This window comes from Cyprinus carpio, chromosome B11 (genome assembly GCF_018340385.1).
Source record: "Cyprinus carpio isolate SPL01 chromosome B11, ASM1834038v1, whole genome shotgun sequence".
Classification (NCBI taxonomy): Eukaryota; Metazoa; Chordata; class Actinopteri; order Cypriniformes; family Cyprinidae; genus Cyprinus; species Cyprinus carpio.
The window spans coordinates 22673968-22693676 of NC_056607.1; the positions used below are offsets into that span (position 1 = coordinate 22673968).

The 19709-nt window shown below is 32.9% G+C and overlaps 1 protein-coding gene across 1 annotated transcript in view; it reads right to left on the reverse strand.

Moving 5' to 3' along the window:
* Positions 1-19709, reverse strand: part of LOC109064217 (spectrin, beta, non-erythrocytic 1) — a 99215-nt gene that overhangs the window by 12613 nt on the left and 66893 nt on the right. The window contains 17 exon segments of the mRNA XM_042733458.1: positions 1-82; positions 1251-1625; positions 2451-2655; positions 3850-4030; positions 5341-5490; positions 5493-5589; positions 6660-6731; positions 6802-7029; positions 7115-7378; positions 8607-8786; positions 10574-10664; positions 10754-10956; positions 11852-12608; positions 13836-13973; positions 15708-16029; positions 16032-16583; positions 19292-19445. The exon segment at positions 1-82 is cut by the window's left edge and continues 163 nt beyond it. Of these exon segments, the coding sequence (XP_042589392.1) occupies positions 1-82; positions 1251-1625; positions 2451-2655; positions 3850-4030; positions 5341-5490; positions 5493-5589; positions 6660-6731; positions 6802-7029; positions 7115-7378; positions 8607-8786; positions 10574-10664; positions 10754-10956; positions 11852-12608; positions 13836-13973; positions 15708-16029; positions 16032-16583; positions 19292-19445 (4051 nt within the window).

Here is a 19709-nt window from a genome sequence, read left to right on the forward strand (position 1 = left end):
CCTCACGCCGCTGGATGTCGTCCGCTTTGTCTCCAGCATACGCTGACTGCAGGCGCACAGCGTCCTCCTGCAGCTGCCTGACCTGAGCACACCAGCAGAGAAACACCTCCTCATGCAGCAGACAACAGCGAGACGCTGAGTACACAGCTTTTGACTCTCAGAGCACTCATTTAGTGCAAGACAATACCAGAGACATCACATTTTAAGATCTATTAATCAAGTGAAGAGTCTTGGACAGTGCATTTAGCCAATAAAACCAATTAATTTACTTCTTTGTTGTGCAATATTAGTCTCATAACGCAGGATGTTCACCTTCAGAGGTTAATGAGGCACGGACGAAAGCAGCGGGACAAATCCATATAGTGTCATTTGAGAAAGGACTTGACTGAGGAAAGCATTTCCAACTTCTCGACCAATCAGATGTTTTTATGCTATTCATTGTAGACAATTTTTTCAATATAAATTATATATTTAATAAATCTATTTAATTTATAAAACAGCAACATAATTTTTTTAATTATGTAAAATTTATTTAAATATTAATTTTAATTATTTAAATTTTTCATTATTATATTTATATTTTATTATTTTTAAACATCACATTAATTATATATATATATATATATATATTATGGATATACTATAATATATAATATATATATATATTAATTTGAATTTATCTGTGTAATTCTATAAAAATTTAGAATACATTAACAACAGTAAGATCGCAAAATATTATTACTATTTAAAAAGTATTTTCTATTATAATATATTTTAACATTTAATTTATTTTCAGTGTATAGTTAATAAAATAAATACGGCCTTGGTGAGCATAAAAGACATTAAAACAATCTTTATTATGTTAAACTATATATGATATATATAAGCATTATTTTTAAAATATATTTTTAAAATATATTTATATTTTACAACACATTTATTTTATGATTTATATATGTATTTATTATGCTGACATTTTTGTTCTTAACAGTGAGAAAATAATTTGATCTATATTCTGAAAAAAAAAAGATTTTTAAACTATACATAAATATTGAGATATAAAATGTAGTACTTTATAACATTACTAAAAATATCATTTTTTTTTATTGTAGTAATTTGTTTATATATATATATATATATATATATATATATATATATATACTCTAGATATATAATAATTATGTTATTTAATCCATCCAAAGGACTTTTGTGTATTAACATCTGTGTGATTCTGGATCTGAGCGACGCACCTGTGTCCCTAGAGCTTGAATGTCGTGTTCAAACGTGGTGTGCATCCTCTGCAAGGTTTCCACCGTGTTCTGGTCTCGTCCCAGCTATTCTGGAAGCTTCTTATGTTTTTATGGGTTGTGTAGGATGATTTCCTTGGTGTCGTTGTAGTAGTTGTGGAAGTTGTTGGATGGTGGGATGATGTGAGTGCGTGTGTCGATGAGCTCCAGCAGATCGGCCCAGGCCTCGTTCAGACCGTCCTTCCACTCGGCCACAGTCGCCGCGTCAGTGTGCCCTGCGTTTATCAGATCGTCAGCCATACGGTTCACGCCGTCCACGCGCTCCTGACCGATGTTTCCCGTGTCGCGAGCGAATTCACGGAAACGCTCCTGCAACATCTGCGGTAGAGGAACATGCAAATGTGAATATTTACAAACTTTACCTTCATTTACATGCTGCACTACTGGTCATGAATATTAATTAGGTCAAGTAATGTTCACCCAAAGTGATTTTAGATCATTCTATTCTATTCTATTCTATTCTATTCTATTCTATTCTATTCTATTCTATTCTGTGAGCATTTAAATAAATTCATAATTATATTTTTAGAATAATTAATTTATACATTTATTAATAAAAATAATTTTCTTAATAATCAGACTGAATATGTTTGTCAGGGTGACAAATATTTATATTATTTATCAGTAATAAAAGCTTTGTTTAATTTCTGGTGGGGAGAACACAATAAATCTGATATGCTCATTAAACATTTCCTCCATAAATTAATCAGTTATGCCTGATTAAATGAATTGGGTTTGAGTTTGAATACTTGCATATAAGATAGAATTATAGCTATATACTATAAAACTGAAATATGGCTGTTGACATTTTATTTTTTTATTTTAAAAGTAAATATATTTATTTATTGTAATATTTCATTATTGTTCAAATTTTTTTTTTAAAATAAATATTTTTAATATGTATTTATTACTATACATTCTTTTCTTGTACTTAAAATTAATTAATTTAATTAATGTACAGATTTTTTAAATCACATTTTAAGCCACTGCAGAGCAAATACGTTAATATTGCGAATAAAAAGACTGAAAGATTGAAAAAGATTTTAGCTTTATCATACAGTCCCAATGGCTGTAGACTAACCCTTACACTGAAATGAAAATGTTGACATTATGAGTGTGTTAGAATTAGTTTTTCACACTCACAGTGACGTGTTCGTAGTCTTGTCCGAGCTCGTGAGATCCAGCCACCACCTCTCTCTCGGCGATCCACTGCTCCAGATCGTCCACCTCCCGGTTGAGCTGGAAGAGGCGGAAGCGCTCCTCCAGTTTGCCTCTCCTCTCCTCTGATAGGTCCTTCAGTCCGGCGTACAGCTTATCCACCTGTGACTGACGCATGCCGATCCTCTCACTGCAGCACACACACATCAGAAGTCAGGATCACATTCAGAGATGTTCAGCATAAGATGTTAATGAGGCCAGAGGTGCAAAGAGTAAGATCTGATTTGAACATTAGAGTGCACATCTAATTCAGATCAATTCAAAATCCACATCAAATTGGAATCAGATTCAGAATCAAAAAGAGATTCAGTTCTAAGTTTAGAATCAAAGCCGGTTTCAGAGCCAGAATTGAATCAGTTTAAAGTTCAAATCCATATTTAGAATCCGAATCAGAATCATATTAGATTTGAATCCAGATTAAGAATCAAAGTCAACGGCAATTTTTGAGTCAGTGTCGAAATCAGGTTAACAATTTGGATTTAGAATCAAGGTCAGTTTTAGAATCCAAATTCGATAAATATTTAAATCCAGATTTAAATCCAAATCGGATTCAAGTTAAGAATCAAAGTCAAACTCAGTTTCAGAGACAGAATCAAATCAGATTAAGATTCAAATCCAGATTTAGAATCAAAATTAGAATTATGGTCAAAATCAGATTAAGATCCAGATTTAAAATCAAAGTCAGTTTCGGCATTACAGTCAAAAGCAGATTTAGATTCAAAAATGAAAGTCAAAGTTAGTTTTAGAGTCAAGACTAGATCCAGATCCAGATTTAGACTCAAAGTTTCAGATTAAAATCCAGTAGATTCAAGTCAGCATTATAGCCATAAACAGATTTAGATTAAAAAATGAAAATCAAAGTTAGCTTTAGAGTCAAAATCAGATTCAGATCCAGATTTAGACTCAAAGTTTCAAAGCTAGAATCAGTAAGACTAAGATTAAAATCCAGTAGATTCAAGTCAGCATTATAGCCATAAGCACATTTAGATTCAAAAATGAAAGTTTTTTTAGATTCAGATTTACAATCAAAATAAATTAAAAAAAAATGTAAAAGTCAAAGTTAGTTTTACAGTCAAAAATCAGATTCAGATTAAAATTTTCCGAACCATATTCAGGTTTAGAATCAATTTCAAAATCAGTTAAATCAATGTCAGAGACGTCCGTTTTAGAGTCTTAAAAGCAGAAAATCTAAATCAGATTCATATTAATATTCAAAGTCAGATCTATATTTAGAAATATGTTAGTTTTAAAGTTAATATCAGATTGAGAGTCAAAATGAGACCCAGATTCAGATTCAGATTCAGTGTGAAACCGTGTTCTGTACCTCTCGGGGTGGTTGGCGGCCACCAGGCCTCGGCTGGTCTTGGAAAGCTGGTGCACGGTTTCAGCATAGTCCTCCACCGCCTGCTCCAGGATCTGGTGCTTCTTCAGCATGGCCACCGAACTCTGCTCATCCTGAGAACAACGAGGGAGACATTTCGGAAAAGCAGCATGTAAATATAGAACTGCTAAAGTGAACACCATGTTGGTTTAAACAGGACACTACAGGAGATCTAATAGATACAGTATCACTATGTTTCCTCAGTTAATTAATCATAAAACATTAGGATGTTGAATTTTGTATTACAAATTTTCTGAAACGTTGTTTAAATATGCAAAATCAGACATTATCTATAAAAATACACTAATTTGTATACATTTCCAGAAGCAAAATCTGAAACAGGTTCAAAATTCTTGATATTAGAGTTAAAGATTTTTACTTAAGTGATTTTTAATATCTCTCTTTTTTTAATCAACCTATAAATCAAGTAATACAGTCAACAAGCAAGAATAAAATACATTTTCAACCATGTTTTTAGGAATTAAAATTAAATAAAACTGCTACGTTTGATGTTTGTAAGTGTTACTGAAGTGGAGAGACAAACTCTCTCGACCTTTAAAGATGCACATTTTCACCATGTTTTTTAGAAAAAAAAAAAAAATGCTATTTAATTGAGTGTAAATGATATATGAAAAAACCCTTCAGTAAAAACCTTCAGAATTTAGATAGGAATCAAACTCTTAAGTTTGGTGTATGCACTGTAAGTGCTGCTGAAGTGGAGGAAAAAACTTTAAAGTTATGTATTGCATTTGAAATTACAGACAAAAATAGATCAAATTTACTCAGATTAACACTTAAATGTTTACTTTGGATGTTTCTTTCAACTAGTCTGAAATTAGACATATTTTGAAAGCAAAAAAGCCTAAACTTGTCATTATTTTAGGAGGCATTACTTATGTCTCCTTTAACTTTCACTTAAAGAAGTGATTCATTGAGAGTCATTGTCAACATTAATTTTGCAAACTAAATTCTGCTGCCGTCTTGTTTTTTTGCTCTACTAGTTTGAGATTTTTATGCTGTGCACATGTTTGGTTTAGTACTGATTGAATGACTAAGGCTACTGTTACTTGTCTGTATGCTTACATGATCTTTGCCTGTATATTGATCTTATGATATTATTGATACACTGTTTGTCATTTTGTGTGTGTATGAGTGTGCTGGTATTGATCTGTTGGTTCTATGTATATCATAATTTTTAAATGGATGTAAATTTTTTAGAATAGTGTAAAATGTATATGTATTTGGGAGCATGTATGTATTGTGTATTGTTTAATTCTGTTATATTTTTAGGGTTTTACAATCAGTCCAGGGACTGCAGATGCAAAATAGCCTTTTGGCTAATTCTGGCACATTTATGCATTATTGAAGTGCATTCATTGCCCCTGTCAAAATAAAATAAAATACACTGATTTCATTCATGGGAAGATCCCAGACCTTGGCCTTCTCCATCCCAGGCTTCGGCTTCAGCTGCGTCAAAGTAGTACTGCTGGGCCTTATGTGCCTCCTCGAGTCTGGCGGTGGCCGTTTCTTCCGTCTCCTGGATGATCAGGCTCCACAGCTGCTGCAGGTCAGAGACGGGCTCGGAGCCTCTACGTCTGGACTGTCGGCCTTCAGGATGCTCTGGCTGCGCTCGAGTATGTCGTCACAGCGCGGCTGATGGCCCTGGATCTCCTTCTGTAATGTCTGTGGATAAATTGCATTTGAGTAAGTGTGCACCTAATTCAGTAACATGTACAAATCAGCTCAAATCATCATGACAACACATAAGAAGCAGTGCAAAAGTTTGGGGTCAGTAAGATTTGCAATGTTTCTGAAAGAAGCTTTTATGTTCACCAAGGCTGCATTAGTTCATCAATATTGTGAAATTTTATTAGAAATGAAAATAACTGCTTTGTATTTGTATATATAGTAAAATGTAATTTATTCTTGTGATTAAAACAGCACACGACTTTCAGCACTCCAGTCTTCAGTGTCACATGATCTTCAGAAATCATTCTAATATGCTGATTTGCTTGTTTTGATAGATCTATGATTATTTTTTGATGGTTATGATGCTTAATATGTTTGCGGAAATTGTTTATTTGTTATTTAGAAATAATTGTTATATGATGTATTTATTTTATTATTTATATTTTTTTTTTTTTGTTTTTTTTTTTATTTTTTATTAGTTTTTTTTTGTGTTTTTTTCATTTTCATTCTAAAATTAGTTAAAGTTTTAGGAATTTTTGTTTTTGTTGTTTTTAGTACTTTTATCCATGTCTATATAGTTTTTTATTAAATTTTGATTTCAGTTTTGGTTTTCGTTATTTTAGGTCATCACGTTAAATAAAATGAAAAATCTTACTAATTGAAATAAAAAGTTTATATATATATATATATATATATATATATATATATAAAAATATATAATTTATTTTTTTCAGTCATACAATAATTATATTATAATAATGTCTTTCATGTCACTCTTGATCAATTTAATGCATCCTTGCTGAATAAAAGTATTACATTTTGATACATGGGGGGGGGGGCAAACAACTGGGGGGGCCTTGCTGAATAAAAGTATTACATTTTGAAAATAAAAATCTTTAAAACCCCAAACTTTTGAACAGTAATGTTGTACAAATAAAATCTATAACCCAAAATCACAATTTAACGTCATTTTCCAGGTCAGTCTGAATGAACCTCTGATCAAAAACCTCTCTAGTTTGTGTTTCTTCTTGAACAGTAGTAAATATGAACCCATGACACATTACCTGGTTCTTCTTGATGAGCAGCTGAACAGTGTCCATGGTGTCAGCGAGAGGCATCCGCTCCTCAACCCAGAGCTGAGGAGAAACAAGAAGTTAAACGCATGAACAGCTCAACATTCACACGCATAAATAAACCCAAACTCACAATCTCATCCTCCATGTCACGGTTAAACTGATGAATCTCTCGAGAGGCCGTGAGGAAGTCCTTCCGTTTCTTCAACGGCTCCAGCAGCTCCTTAAACTTCAGCTCCACCTCCTTCCGGCGTCCGTCGACCTCGTCCGGGTCCTTTCCTTCCTGCTTCAACACATGAGCTTGAGACTGGAAGCTCCTCACACCTCCCATCTGACGCACCTCCACCTGGTTCTCCAGCATCTGGACCCAGAGGAGAAGAGTGAGTCCTGGGTCATTCAGAATATAAACAACAAGACCGTATCAAGTCGCTGATTTCCTCTCAAACCTGTTGTTTCTTCAGCAGGATGCTGACGCTGGTCAGATCTTTGCCGTAGTCGTCCGATTGGATCTGACCTTCCAGACCCACCAGCCATTTGTCCAGATCGGCGCAGCTCTGCGTGAAGAGCTCGGCTTTGTTGGCGTCAAACAGACACTGGGCTTTAGTCTGAGTCGTGGTTTCCAGCTCGGTCCACATCTTCTGCAGCGCCGCCAGCTTCTCCTTCACCACGGCTTCTGTCTCCGGCTTCTCCGAGACCAGCTGCTTCCCTTCCTGCAGACAGACAGAGATTACATCACATCGACTGGAACAAAATTACAGTGAGATACACGCATTTAGCAGACGCTTTTATCCTGAATGCTTTGGGTTAATTAGACAACAAGATTAGGAAGTAAGCTAGAAAAGAGGAGAAAATGGAGAAACGAAAAAAAAAGCATTGGTTTAATTTACATTTGAAAAACAGTTTAATCCCAGAAATGATCTTTGTTGACATTTGTTTGTAGTTTTAACGTCAATAATATTATATTAATGATACACTGATATAGTATGGAAGCCCGTTTCCGGGATGGAATTTTAAGAGATTTTTTTATAAAAGTTTTTTGTCTTAAATTTTGTGATATTTTTGATTTTTTGATTTCATTTTTCTTTTTTTAAAAAAATCAAAGGTAATTGCAATGTTTTAATCTTATAATTATGAATTGTTTTCTCTGAATTGCAGGTTTACATGAAAAAAGACACTGAATTGTGAGAAAATAAGTTGCAATTGCTTTTTCTTTTTTTTATCCTGTGGTGATGAAAGGCAGGCTTAATTTTATAAAAGCGGTAGTTTTTTTATCTTTTTTTTAATAATTTTTTTTTATTGTTGATTGTTGATGTTGTTTATTTTTCCTTGTTTACTTATTATGTATCTGTTTTTCATAAAAGCATATGAAGAGGTCACCGCACTGCAGAAAATGATTTTCTTACGCATTATTATTATTATTTTTCAGTCTTACTTTTGTGTTCAAATATCTAAACATTCTTCAATCAAGATAGATCTACTTGAGACGCACACTGACATATTAAGTCAAAGTGAGTTATGCTTAAATTAGAAAAAATATCTGCCAATGATGTAAGAAAAATAACCTTGGTTTCCCTTTAAATTACATTTATTTTTATTACCCCATTGGCAGATATTTCTTCTTGTTCTGAGTAGAACACTTGTCATCATTTGGGTTTTCAAATCCTGATCAAATCAATATCTCACAAAACAACAATGCAGTTTCCCTCCCTGATTAAAATGTGTCTTATGGGGCATATTGTCTAAATATAAGTGCTATAACACACAATGCATTAAGGAATTACTGAATGCATAATGTTTTCAAGGCAGGATTATGGATTCTGTCTAGTATAGCATTTATTTACTTATTTGATTTTCACATTGGTAATATTGCAAAAAAAAAAAAAAAAAAAAAAGACAGCACAATTTAAGATGTAAACTGAAATTGGCACTGATAACTGCCTTCTCGATTTTTGTCCAGCAATCTTTGTTGGACGGCGGCATTTTCGGGGCCATGAAGGGGCCTGGGTGTTTGAGCCATTGTGCTGTGCAGGTTGCGAGCGCTTCATCCGTAGGGACATGTCCCGTGGCTGTCAACATGTCCTGTGCTGTCAACATCTTCTCATTGATCCACAGGGACAGCTGAGCAGAGGACACAAAACAGTCAAGCCTAGATGTGTTGGATTTGCCTTATTTTTAACTAAAACTGAAACAATACATTATACATTATACAAATACAATACAAATACATTTTCGTTGTTTTTTGATATATATATGTTGTTAAATTAAAATAAAGATATGTATGAAATTTTTTTTTTTTTTTTTAAGTTAGTAGGTTTTTTTCAACATTTATCATATTAATTTAGTTTTACGTGATGTATTAAAATAACTAAAAATAAAAAATAATAAGAAATGATACAGATATATTTACAAATAATAATATTAAATAAATAAATAAATCAATTCCCCAAAAAATCCAAACAATAAAATAACTTAAACTGTAATTAAAATGAAAATAGAAAATATATATTTAAAACATTATTCAAAATATTATTAAAAACAATAATAGTATCCAGATCATATCAGGGTTATTATAGTTAACTAAAAATAAAATCACAAAAAAAAAGTTTACTGAAATAAAATATATTAAAAAATTATTTCAGCTAGTTCTCATTTTAATTTAGTTTAACTTGATGTACTAAAATAACTAAAAATAAAAAATAATAAGAAATGATACAGACATATTTAAAATAATAATAATAAATAAATAAATAAATAAATAAATAAATAAATAAATAAATAAATAAATAAATAAATTCCCAAAAAATCCAAACAATAAAATGACTTAAACTGTAATTAAAATGAAAATAGAAAATATATACTTAAAAAATTATTCAAAATATAATTAAAAACAATAATAGTATCCAGATAATATCAGGGTTATTATACTTAACTAAAAATAAATTCACACACACAAAACAAAACAAAAGAAAAAAAAAATATGTTAACTGAAATAAAATATATCTAAAAAATTATTTCAGCTAGTTCTCATTTTAATTTAGTTTAACTTGATACACTAAAATAACTATGATTAAATAATATTAATAAAAAATACAAATATTTTTGAAATGTTATAGTTATTTTTTTAATTAAATAATTATTTTTTAAAAAAATAGTAAATTAATAAAATAAATTTCCAAAGAATTTAAAATGATAAAATAAATTAATATGTAATTATTAAATTTTCAAATTGTTATTTATATTTAAAACATTATTCAAAGTTTTTTTAAGGGTTATTATTGGTTTAACTAAAAATAAAATCACAAAAAAAGTTAACTGAAATAAAATATATAAAAAAAAATATTTCAGCTAGTTCTCATTTTAATTTAGTTTAACTTGATGTACTAAAATGACTAAAAATAAAAAATAATAAGAAAATTGAATTTCAGACATATTTGATAAATAATTATATTTAATTATTTTATTATTTATTTAATTTTTTAAATAAATACAAATCCAAAAAAATCCAAACAACAAAATGACTTAAACTGTTATTAAAATGAAAATAGAAAATACATACTTAAAAATTATTCAAAATATTATTAAAACAATAATAGTATCCAGATCATATCAGGGTTATTATAGTTAACAAAAAAAAAAAAAAAAAAGTAAATTAAATAAAATAAATAAAAAAAAAATATTTCAGCTAGTTGCCAAGAAAATATTTCTCATTTTAATTTAGTTTAACTTGATGTAGTAAAATAGCTAAAACTGATAATAAAAATAACAAAAAAGAAACATTAAAACTAATACGAAAAATAGCAAAAACACACAACAGAATTAAAGGAAAATATAAAATAAACATTTCTACATATGGATACAAGCTATAATAGTATCTCACTGAGACTATAATAACAGGGTCAGCTCACCTCCTGGCAGTCCTGCAAGAACTTCTGCAGGTCTCTGTTGTCCTTCAGCCTCATGAGCAGCTCCACGGCCGCCTCACGGTTCTTCTTATGCCTGCAGGTTAAAGCTTGAAGGTCAGTCCCACTCGTTTATCTGTTTCTATCTGTCCACTTCGACTTGTTTAAGTGCATGTGTTTTGTTACCGGTCGTCGATGGAGGCTGCTCTCTCCTGGATGCGGTCAGCATTGATGTTTCCGTCACTGGCCAGTCTCCTGCCTGCCTCCACCACACTGTTGATCTTGTCCTCGTTGGCGTCCATGGTGGTCATGAAGTCCTCCTGTTTCTTTATGGCAGCCTCTGCTCCTTCAAGGGTGGTGGGCATCTCGGTATGAGCCAGAACATACTCCTACAGAAAGATAGAGAATAAATCACTCCGAGCAAGCTCAGACATTTTTGGTTCCAGTTCTTAAAAGAACCATCTTTTTTCTTAGTGTAAATAATATTAGTATTGTTTTCATTTAAAAAACAATTATGATGATTATTATTATATACTTGATTTTTTATTTTATAGTGAAACATTACCATATTAAAATGTCGTATTTTGTTTAACATTTTTATTTAGTAAACTAAAATCACAATGTGGTTTAGTGCAATTAATAAAAAGATGGTTTGAAAAAATATTAGTATTTTAATTTAAATTTAATCTATTTTTTTATTATTTTTCTTAAATACTTAATTTTTATTTTACTGTGAAATATTACAATTACAATATGCATATAAGCATAATTTTTCAAAAAACATTTTAAAAAATGATTAAATACTAACTTTTTTAATTTTATTGTAAAATATTACAATAGTAAAATTTCTTATTTTGTTTAATACATTTTAAATAAACTTTTTGAAAGTTTATTTAGTATACAATTTCGCAATATGGCTTGGTGCAATTATAATTAAAATGGTTGAAAATGAAAATATTAAGACAGACAAAAAGAAAAAAAAATGAGTATTGTCATTTAAAATATTTAAAACCATTTAAAATTTTAATTACAATAGTAATATTTCTTATTTTGTTTGCAGTGGTGCCATAGAAGAACCATTTTTTGGGTTTCCCAAAGAACGTTTCAGTGAACCGTTCAGAAAAGAACCATTTTTTTTTTTTCTTAATGTGAAGAACATTTTAATAATCTAAAGAACTTTTTCAACTACAGAGAATCTTGGATGTTAAAGGTTCTTCACGGAACCATCGATGCCATTAAAAACCCCTTTATTTTCAAAAGTACACCGGTGTTCAAGCAGCTTGCCTGGTTGTTGAGGAAGGCCTCGGCTTGTTTGGTGTCTCTGAGGAAGATCTGATAGGCGTGAGACTGTGACAGAAGGTTCTGCCTGTTCTCCCACATCTTATGGAGCTCGTTCCATCCGGTATCCAGAGCCTGGAGCCTCTGTCTCAGGAACATGTACTGAGCGTCCGTTTGCCCCTGTGTCACCATCTCGCCCATGTCCCTCATCTTCTGGTAGTCCTCTTCGTAGTTGTTAATCTCGTTCTTGATGCCTTCGTGTTGGGCCAGAAGCTTCTCGTGCCTCGGGTCAGCGTGTGGGCTGTCCTCGGACGCGATGGCCGTCTGCGTGCGGGAAAGCCAGGACTGGAAATCGTCCAGCTCTCGGAGGAACTGCTGCAGCTTGCTGGCTTCCCCGAGAGACGCCTCGCGGTTTCGTAGGGTTTCCTTCATCTCCTCCCAGACGGCGGTGATCTCGGCCAGCCGTCCCGTGATGGCTTTGGCCTGGTCGGGGTGTTCGCCGGCCAAGCGCTCCGCCTCGCCGCGGAGGTCGCCCAGTTTGGCTTCGATGGCGGCCAGATCGCGCTCCATGCCGGTGAGCTTGCGCTGGAGGGCCATGACGCCCGTCAGGTCGTTGCCCAGCTCCTGGGTGGACTCGATGACTTTGGTCTTCTCGCGGATCCAGGATTTGGTCTCGTTACAGTCCAGGTGGTAGTTCTGCACGCCCAAAGCCGAGTTGAGGGACTCTTTCTTCTGGTCCACCAGGTCACGGAATTGACTCCACCTGCGGATGAGCATCAAGCTGCATTTTAACACGTGGAACCAACTGGTTAAGAGCTAGTTAAGAGAAGCTCAATGCATCTAATGAAGGAAGCTGACCAAGGTCATAGATTCAACTCCCAGAAAACACAGATAACTGATCAAATGTATATTTTGAGAGTACTTTTTGATTATTAATATATTTTATTTAAGAAGCCCAGTGGGTAAACCAGTATCTAGAGCTGCACGATTGATTGAAATTAAAACGAAATCCCAATATGGCTTAGTGCAATTATCAAAAACATTGTTTGAAAATAAATAAATTAAGACTGCCAAAAAATATTTGTTTTGTAATTTTAAATAAAATAATAATTATTATTATATTTTCTTAAATGCTTGATTTTTTTATTTTAAAATGAAATATTACAATAGTAATATTTCTTATCTTGTTTTTTATTTACATAATTTGTTTTTATTTATGTTTATTTAGTAAACCAAAATTGCAATGTCATAGTGCAATTTTCAAAAACATGGTTTTAAAATTAAATAAGAGAGTCAAAAATATTTGTACTGCAATTCAAAAATAAAATGATTACTGTGATTCTTATTTAATTATTTTATTTTTCTTAAAAAACATTTTTTTTTTTTTTTAAAGTAATTACATTAATAATATTTTATTTTTTATTTTTTTATTTTTTTTTTTTATTTTGTAGTAGTAGTATTGTTTATTGTTGTTATCAAAAAGATAGGTTGAAAATAAAGAAATTAAGAGCGACGAAAAACAAACAAACAAAAAAGTATTGTAATTTAGAATTATATTTTTCTTAAATATCTTTTTATTTTACAGCAAAATATTACCATAGTGATTTTTTTATTTATTTAGCAAACCAAAATTGCATTATGAGTTTTACATTGAAATTGCAATATGTACAATTACCAAAAAGATAGTTAAAAAGTAATATATATATATATATATATATATATATATTAGTAATTAATAAATATAAATATTATATAATTTTTTTCTTAAAACAATATTATATTATTTTTCTTAAAACTGCTATTTGATTTACCTTATAGTGAAATAGTACTATATATGTATATCAGTATCCCAGCCATATCAGTATCCCATGACCAGTATCTAGTACCATGTTCTGGTGACCAGCTTTACTAGTACTTTCAGCAGGTATTTGTGCTTTCTACACAGAGCTTAAAAATACATTTGTCACCAGCACAGAATGCTATGACTTACCTGGTGTTGAGTTTGTCTTGTTGGGCTTTGATGTCTTTCTCACTCGGGTGTCCGCTGTGAATGAGCTGCCTGGCGATCTGATTGACAACCGCTACGCGTGACGCCTGGTTATTCATTTCAGGCTCCAGACTCTCAAACCTGGAGGGTGATTAAAACATTTAATCACACAATCATCAAGAACAGCAGTCCTGAAGAATCATGTTTCACAATAAGGGCCAATTTGTCCTTGAGAAATGGAGAATGTGATATCTGGCCACACTAGAGTGAGTTCAATCTGTTATCGAGCTCAGAGAACGTTCAGACGATCATTTGTTCTGCTGTTCTCCAGAGGCGTGACTCAGCACGAACAGCTGTGGCGATAAACGCTCCTAATTATGCTGGCTTGAGAAAGCCAAAATACTACTACTTAAACATATTAGTCATTATTATTTTTCTTAGACAAATATTCCTAGAGCATTCAAGCTACATCCAAAACTCGTCTCAGACCTCTGAACACCCTAGAAACCTTCTAAAAGCAACACAGAACACTCTAATAACCATCTTGCAACATCCTTGCAAGAACCCAGAACACCACAGTAACTGCCTAGCAATGCACTTGCAACCACACAGAACTACCTAGCAACCGGACAGCAATCCGTCTATCTGTCTGAGTGGCTGCATGGACTTAAAACCTTTAAACTTATAAAATTCTTTAATTTAAAAATGCTTCAAAATTTAGGTTTTTAAACTACATCAAACTTAAAACTGCTTTACACTTTTAAAACTACCTTAAACTTAAAACTGCTTCAAAACCTTTTAAACTACTTCAAACTTAAAACTGATTCAGAATGCACATATTTAACCTTTCAAACTCAAAACTGCTTCAAGCTTTTAAAACTATTTCAAATTGAAAACTCCTTCAAACGTTGAATTTTTAAAACTTATTCAAACCTAAAACTGTTTCAAATTTTTTTTTAAGCTACTTCAAACTTAAAATTGGTTCCAAATGCACATATTTAAACTTTCAAACTTAAAACTGCTTTAAGCTTTTAAAACTACTTTTAACTTAAAACGGCTTTAAATTCAAGTTTTTAAAAAATACTTGAAAAAAAAAAATTAAAAAAGCTTTACACTTTTAAAACTGTCAAACTTAAAATGCCTCCAAACCTTGAATTTTAAAACTACTTCAAACTTAAAACTACTTAAAACTTTTCAAATTAAATCAAACTCGAAACCGCTGTTACAACTACTTTTAACTATATTTTAAAAAAATGAAGTTTTAAAAAATACATCAAATTTAAAACCGCTTTCAACTTTTAAAACCACGTCAAAATTTAAAAGCCTTCAAACCTTGCATTTTTAAACTAATTCAAACTTCAAACATCAAGCTTTATAAACTGCTTCAATATTAAATCCTTTTAAAAATACAACCTTTTAAAACTATTTCAGACTTAAAAATACAAAAAAAATATACTTCATATATTATATATATATATATATATATATATACACGAATACTTCAAATTTAAATCTGCTTCAAAATTCTAGCTTTATAAAGTACATCAAACTTAAAACTCATTCAAACCTTGCATTTTTAAAACTGTTTCAAAATTTAAGCTTTTTAAATGATCTCAAACTTAAAACTGCTTATAAATTCTAAAACAACTTTTTTTTTAAATTCAAGTTTTTAAGGATAATTCAAATTTAACAATACTTTGAAACTGTCTGGATATGTTTTCTCAAGCCAACATCAAACATTTAAAAATGATGCAAATCAAGTAATAGCTCGAAACCTGCAAAGTTAATGAAATTTGCATGCCACAAATCCCATCTACGTAATTGGCACAAGCCTGTAATAAATATGACCACAAATACACAGCCTTGACCTCTCACCTGTGCTGAATGACCTCCAGGTCCTCCAGTTTCTCTGGGATCTCCATGCTGATGAGCCACTGCTCCTTCTCATCGATCCAGTGCTCACACGCATTCGCCTCGCTGAACATCTTATAGAGCGCCAGGGCATCCTGCAGGGCCTGTTTCCTCAGCCTGCTGAGCTCGGAGACCTCCTTATAGCGCTCCTCGATGCCCGCCAGCCGCTCGTTGACATTGGCAGCCTGCACCTGTTCCGGAGGCAGGGACTGGGCCTGTTCGTGAAGAGCGTCAATCACCGAGCGATAACTAGCGACCTCAGCCGAGGCGTCTTTGTGTTTTTTGTTTCTTGGCTTGAGTTTGGGTTTCATAGTTGATCGTGGTCAGAGTCGGAGAGGATTAGCGGGGTTCGTAGTGAGTTTAAGGTGTAGGCGTGATGTGCATCGTCTTGGTTCTGGTGGTGCTGATGGAGGCTGCAAGCCTCTTCCATGCTCTTTTTAGTCAGCTGTTCCAGATGTTCCAGTTGGGCCTGGTTGTGGGTGATGCGTTCGCGAATCTTATCTTCGCCGAAGTGCCCAGCGTCGGCCATGGCTTGACCCTCGCGCACCGTGTGCTGGAGGTGACCGGAGCGGCCGCTCATTTCATCCTCGAGAGCGCGGTGTTGACTCAAGAGACGCACGGCGCCCGTCAGATCCTTGCCACAGTCGTCCGAGGACAGAATCTGCTCTTTCTCGCGAATCCAGCCCTCCTCCTCCGCCATCTCCCAGAAGAACTTCCACAGGCGGCGGGACTCTTCCAGACGGGCGCGGCGCTCCGCTGCTAGCTGGCTCAGCTCCTGATAGCAGAACTCCATGTGGGCCACACGGTCACGGATGACCTGAGGGTCACAGGGTTTGTAGCCTGCATCGATTCAGAGAAGATAGAAAACATTAAAGAAGCAAGAAACTAGGGCTGGGTGATATGGCCAAAAAAATTATCACCTTGATTTTCTTCATATCAGTCGATATTAGGGCTGGGAAAATAAATAGATGCATCGTGAATCAAGAAATGATTCAGCATCGATTCTGAGCTTAGTTTTGAACAGCACATACTCTGCTTGTTTCCAAATCCTTACACTTGAACCTAAAATAATCATTCATTTACATTACATTACATTTAGTCATTTAGCAGATGCTTTTATCTGAAGCGACTTAGAAATGAGGATGATTGAAGCAATCAAATCAATAAAAGAGCAATGATACGCAAGTGCTATAACAAGTCTCAGCAGTAGTACACGTAGCAAGGTTTTTTTTATATTATATAATAAAAAAATAGAAAACAAAAAGAATTGAAAACCTATAGAGCAAGCTAGTGTTAGGGGCCTTTTTTGCTTTTGTTAATTGTAAAATAAATAAAAAGAAAACAAATAGATAGAATACAAAAAAATATATATATATAAAAACTAGTGTTAGAGTTTTTTGTTTTTTTAAAGAAAACAAGCAATAAATGAATAGAGTGCAAGCCTAAAATGTCAAATCTTTATTTTTAAGTTTATATAAGTTTAAAGCCAGATTTTTGCTCCTAAGTGAAAGTTGTTGAAACCAGACTGTTAATTTTCCTTAACAAACTAAATTAATTTCTTATTTTCTGCATGTTCTAATAAATGATATTGTTTCAAATCTAGAAACAGGTTTGTGTTGCCTGATAATATTAATATTATTACTTTTTTCTCTTTTAGAAATGCACATGTAGTAGTAGTAGAGGCGTGAGTTAGGATGCAGATGCAATTTTTTTTTCATTATCAAAAAATTGTAGCAAAAAAATTGTATTCTTCTTCTTCTTTTTTTTAATTAATCATTGGTCTTCCATAGTAGAATACATTTAAATTATGAGTTAAAACCATACATAGCACCTCAATACTAAGTAACTATGGTTTTTTTAATTTTAGTGTATATGTGCACATAGGTTAATAATCAAAAAATATTGTGTTTTTATTTTATTTTTTTTTTTTTATTATATTATAATTTTAGATGTGTATAGCACATTTTTGTGACAATAATACGACTGATGTTGTTGTTTCTACAGTAAATGTATGGTAAATGATGGCGATTTGAAGATTGATATGTCTTGTTGCACACTGTGTTTCTGCTGTTTAAAATCATTTGTGTTGTTCTCTGAATTCAAGCGCTTCACACTGGATCTCACAGCGCTGTTTAGTGTCTGCTTTAGTGTGAGGTTTGGATTGTCTTGTTGCGTTTATGCTTTTGTTAGGTGGGGCTATAGATGGTGTTTGAGGCTTTGTTAAGGGTGTTTAGTTGGTCCATGAGGCATCGTAAACGCTGTTTCGTTCTGCTTTTGTTTTATTATAATTTTTGTTTTATTTTCATGATGTTATCGGTTTATTGCCCAAACCTACAAGAAGCAATAGATTAATACAGATAGATGAATTTTTTGAACTTGTGTATAAAACAGAACACGGAAGCATGTTGCATGAAAACATTCTTTCAGGCTTTCTAAAATTTCACAATTTAATGTGTTTAACACTGTTTCTTTGTGACATTTCTGGGCAAAAATTGTTTTTCAGTGCAGAGTTGAGAGTGCAGGAAACAGGGAAACAGATGGAGAGGACAGTCTGTTAAAGACACTTTTAGCCACTTTTGACCTGAAGTGCTGTTTTTATTCTTCACTATTATTATTAGGCTACAGTGAGTTTGTAGAATTACAAGTCCATATGCTTTTGGAAAAAGGATTCCCACTCTTTATGAACAATGAAATTCAATTACTATTGAAGTGCTGCTTGAGTCATTTTAAAATGATTTAATAGTTTGCTAGGGATGGATCCTTTTCATATGTTTATGTAATACATACACTAAATTTCAATAAATAAAATATATAGTCATATAAAGAAATGAAAACGTATAAACAGATGAATATGTAAATTAAAAAAATGCTCATTTGGTGTTTTTTGTTTTTATATAACATTTATATATATATCATAATATTTGTGTTTTTTGTTTTTATATAAAGTTTATTTATATATTATTTTATTATCAGATTATTTTAATAGATAAAAGTTGTTTAATGGATATATTTCATCATAAATATTATAATAGTTAAAGTGGTTTAAAAGTATTATTATCTTGTACAACACTAATCTTGTAATGCTAAAATGTTAAAAAAAAAATAATAATTTGTATATGTGCACACACATAAAAAGCAGCTCAGTGCAGCTCAAATGCGGTTTGGACTTCATTTGTAGCATAACCAGAGAAATTTATATTCACTATAAAAATGTTCACGACTTTTCCACGACTGTTAAATTTTATTACTTTTCCTGGCCTGCAAATCAGAGGTTTAAAACTCCCTGTTATTTCCAGGTTCTTCATGAACGTGGGAACCTTGCAAAACCCAAGCAGCTCTGCATGCTTCCTCTGAATAAAAACACTGAATCATGAACTCTGGACTGCACAAAACTAGTTTGATTCTACTCTAACAGACTGAACCTGGTCGCCCTATTTTATATATCTAATCTATTCTCATTCTGAAAGAATGGATTCTTTGCTATGAATATATCCAGAAGTAACTAGAGTCAGTTTCTGAAGGAATAAAGACTAAGGAGCTCCTCTTACCCTCGTCATCCACGGCAAACTTCTGTGCGTTGGCGTTGACGGCCTTGACGAGGTCGGCCTGTATGCCGATGTCGGCCTCCACCAGAGCGTGCTTCTGAAGCAGATCCTCCACTCCCAGCAGATGCTTCCCGTAATCCTGAGACAGCAGCAGCATCTGTGGAGGACCGGAGACCAGATCAGGACAACTTCATCATTGAGATTAAAGCTGATGCATTCATCTGGTTTATACTGAAGCTTGGCACTGTGTGCTGCAAATTCTGTCGGCTCTAATGATACATTGATTGTCATGTTCCTCATTTGGAAGTCACTGTATATTTCTGCTATATGGACATCACCTTGACATAGTCAACACTGATAAGCTTTAATGAAGAAACTTGAATTTTTTGTAAAGCTGCTTTGCAAGGATTTGCATTGTGAA